The sequence below is a fragment of the Echinops telfairi genome, unplaced genomic scaffold, assembly GCF_000313985.2.
Source record: "Echinops telfairi isolate 266 unplaced genomic scaffold, ASM31398v2 ScPeMD7_105;HRSCAF=385, whole genome shotgun sequence".
NCBI classification, from domain to species: Eukaryota; Metazoa; Chordata; class Mammalia; order Afrosoricida; family Tenrecidae; genus Echinops; species Echinops telfairi.
Window position 1 is genome coordinate 72,726 of NW_022104003.1, and position 1,458 is coordinate 74,183.

General features: G+C 41.6%; 1 protein-coding gene across 1 annotated transcript in view; it reads left to right on the top strand.

Annotated features, from left to right (window-relative positions):
* Positions 1 to 620: 620 nt before the first annotated feature.
* LOC101664314 (ras-related protein Rap-1b-like) overlaps positions 621 to 1,458 on the top strand; it is a 60,546-nt gene continuing 59,708 nt past the window's right edge. The window contains exon 1 of the mRNA XM_045291708.1: positions 621 to 655. Within this exon, the coding sequence (XP_045147643.1) occupies positions 621 to 655 (35 nt within the window). The remainder of the gene's footprint in view (positions 656 to 1,458) is intronic.

The following is a 1,458-nucleotide window of genomic DNA, read 5'->3' on the forward strand; positions in this document are numbered from 1 at the left end:
AGTGGAGTTTCCACATTGGATCCCTCTTGTATAGCCTTTGGAGTGTGCTGTGTAATCAGATACGTTTCTAAATGCTAAGGACACCACAATTAGCATCTCTTGTCCCTGCCCTCCAGCCTCTCATTGACTTATGAAACATTACTGTGATTGTGTGCTGTGAAGTGAATTCAAACTCACGGTGACCTTACATGACAGTAGAACTGCCTCATACATAAATAGGCATTGATTTTGATTGTGATGACTCTCATGTTTTGGTTGTTGTTCGTGTGTAGCCACATGACACTGTCTTAATTACTGAAGCTCTGTACCTCTTGAAATAAGGTAGTGTGAATCCACCAAATTTCTTATTTTTCAAAACTATTTTAGATGGCCTCGCTTGATAGTCACCTTCATGGAATGATCACTGAAGATAAGGGTGCTACAGCAAAGTGTGCTGATGAAAGCAGATGGTGCCCGGCTATAAATCAGAATAGTGTCTGGGGTCTTAAAAGCTTGTATTCAAACAAGCAGCCATCTAAGTGAGGAGTCAAGTAAGTCCACATGGAAGAAGCACACCAGCTTGTGTGATCCAAATATGACAACTCGAATATGGTGAGGAGAAAAGCATCAAAGCAAAAATCATGAACATCCAATTTGTGGAGGGCTATGGGGGATGGTGAGAGACCAGAACCCTTCTTCAGAGAATCTGGTCAGACAGCGGATCTGGGAGATCCGCTCTAGCCACAGGCAAGAGTCTTAATCAGCCTTACTACCAGGCAGAGACCATTGTCATCTTGAAGATGCTGGATTGAACTCGTCGCTTGGTCAGGACACCACCCAATAGACAGGACCAGGATTTGTTCTGGGTGCCATATATTTTACTGGTTCCACGACAGAAATTTCTTCCCTAACCTTTTGATTAGTGTTTTGGGGGGTGTCTTTTCCATCTTACACATTGTTAGTAATTTTGTCTGTATACTATTATGTTTCTACCCTTACCACCTTAATGCAATGTTGTTGTCTAGTGTTTTCTGTTGGGTCTCACAGTGGTGAAGCACAGGAGTGGATACTTATGGATGATAATTACGGATACAAGGGGATATAGGGAATGAAGGTGTATGGGGAGCTGGGTGGGGAGAGTTAGGGAGGGAAAGGGGATTTGGGGAATAACTAATGAAGACGGGAGGGGAGGGAACACTAGAACAGATTGTGATTGCATAAATCATCTTAAAGGCAATTTAACCACGGGGGAGAGTGAAGACTCTAAAATTGATGTGGGGGTGATTGTACAATTCTCCGTGATACGATTGAATGATCAAACTAGTGAATTATATGATATGTAAATTATTTGCCAGCAAAACAATTGGAGGAGAAAACTATTTTGGGTATTTTTTTTTAACATTTTATTAGGGGCTCATACAACTGTTATCCCAATCCATACACACATCAATTGTGTAAAGCGCATTTGTACATCGTTTC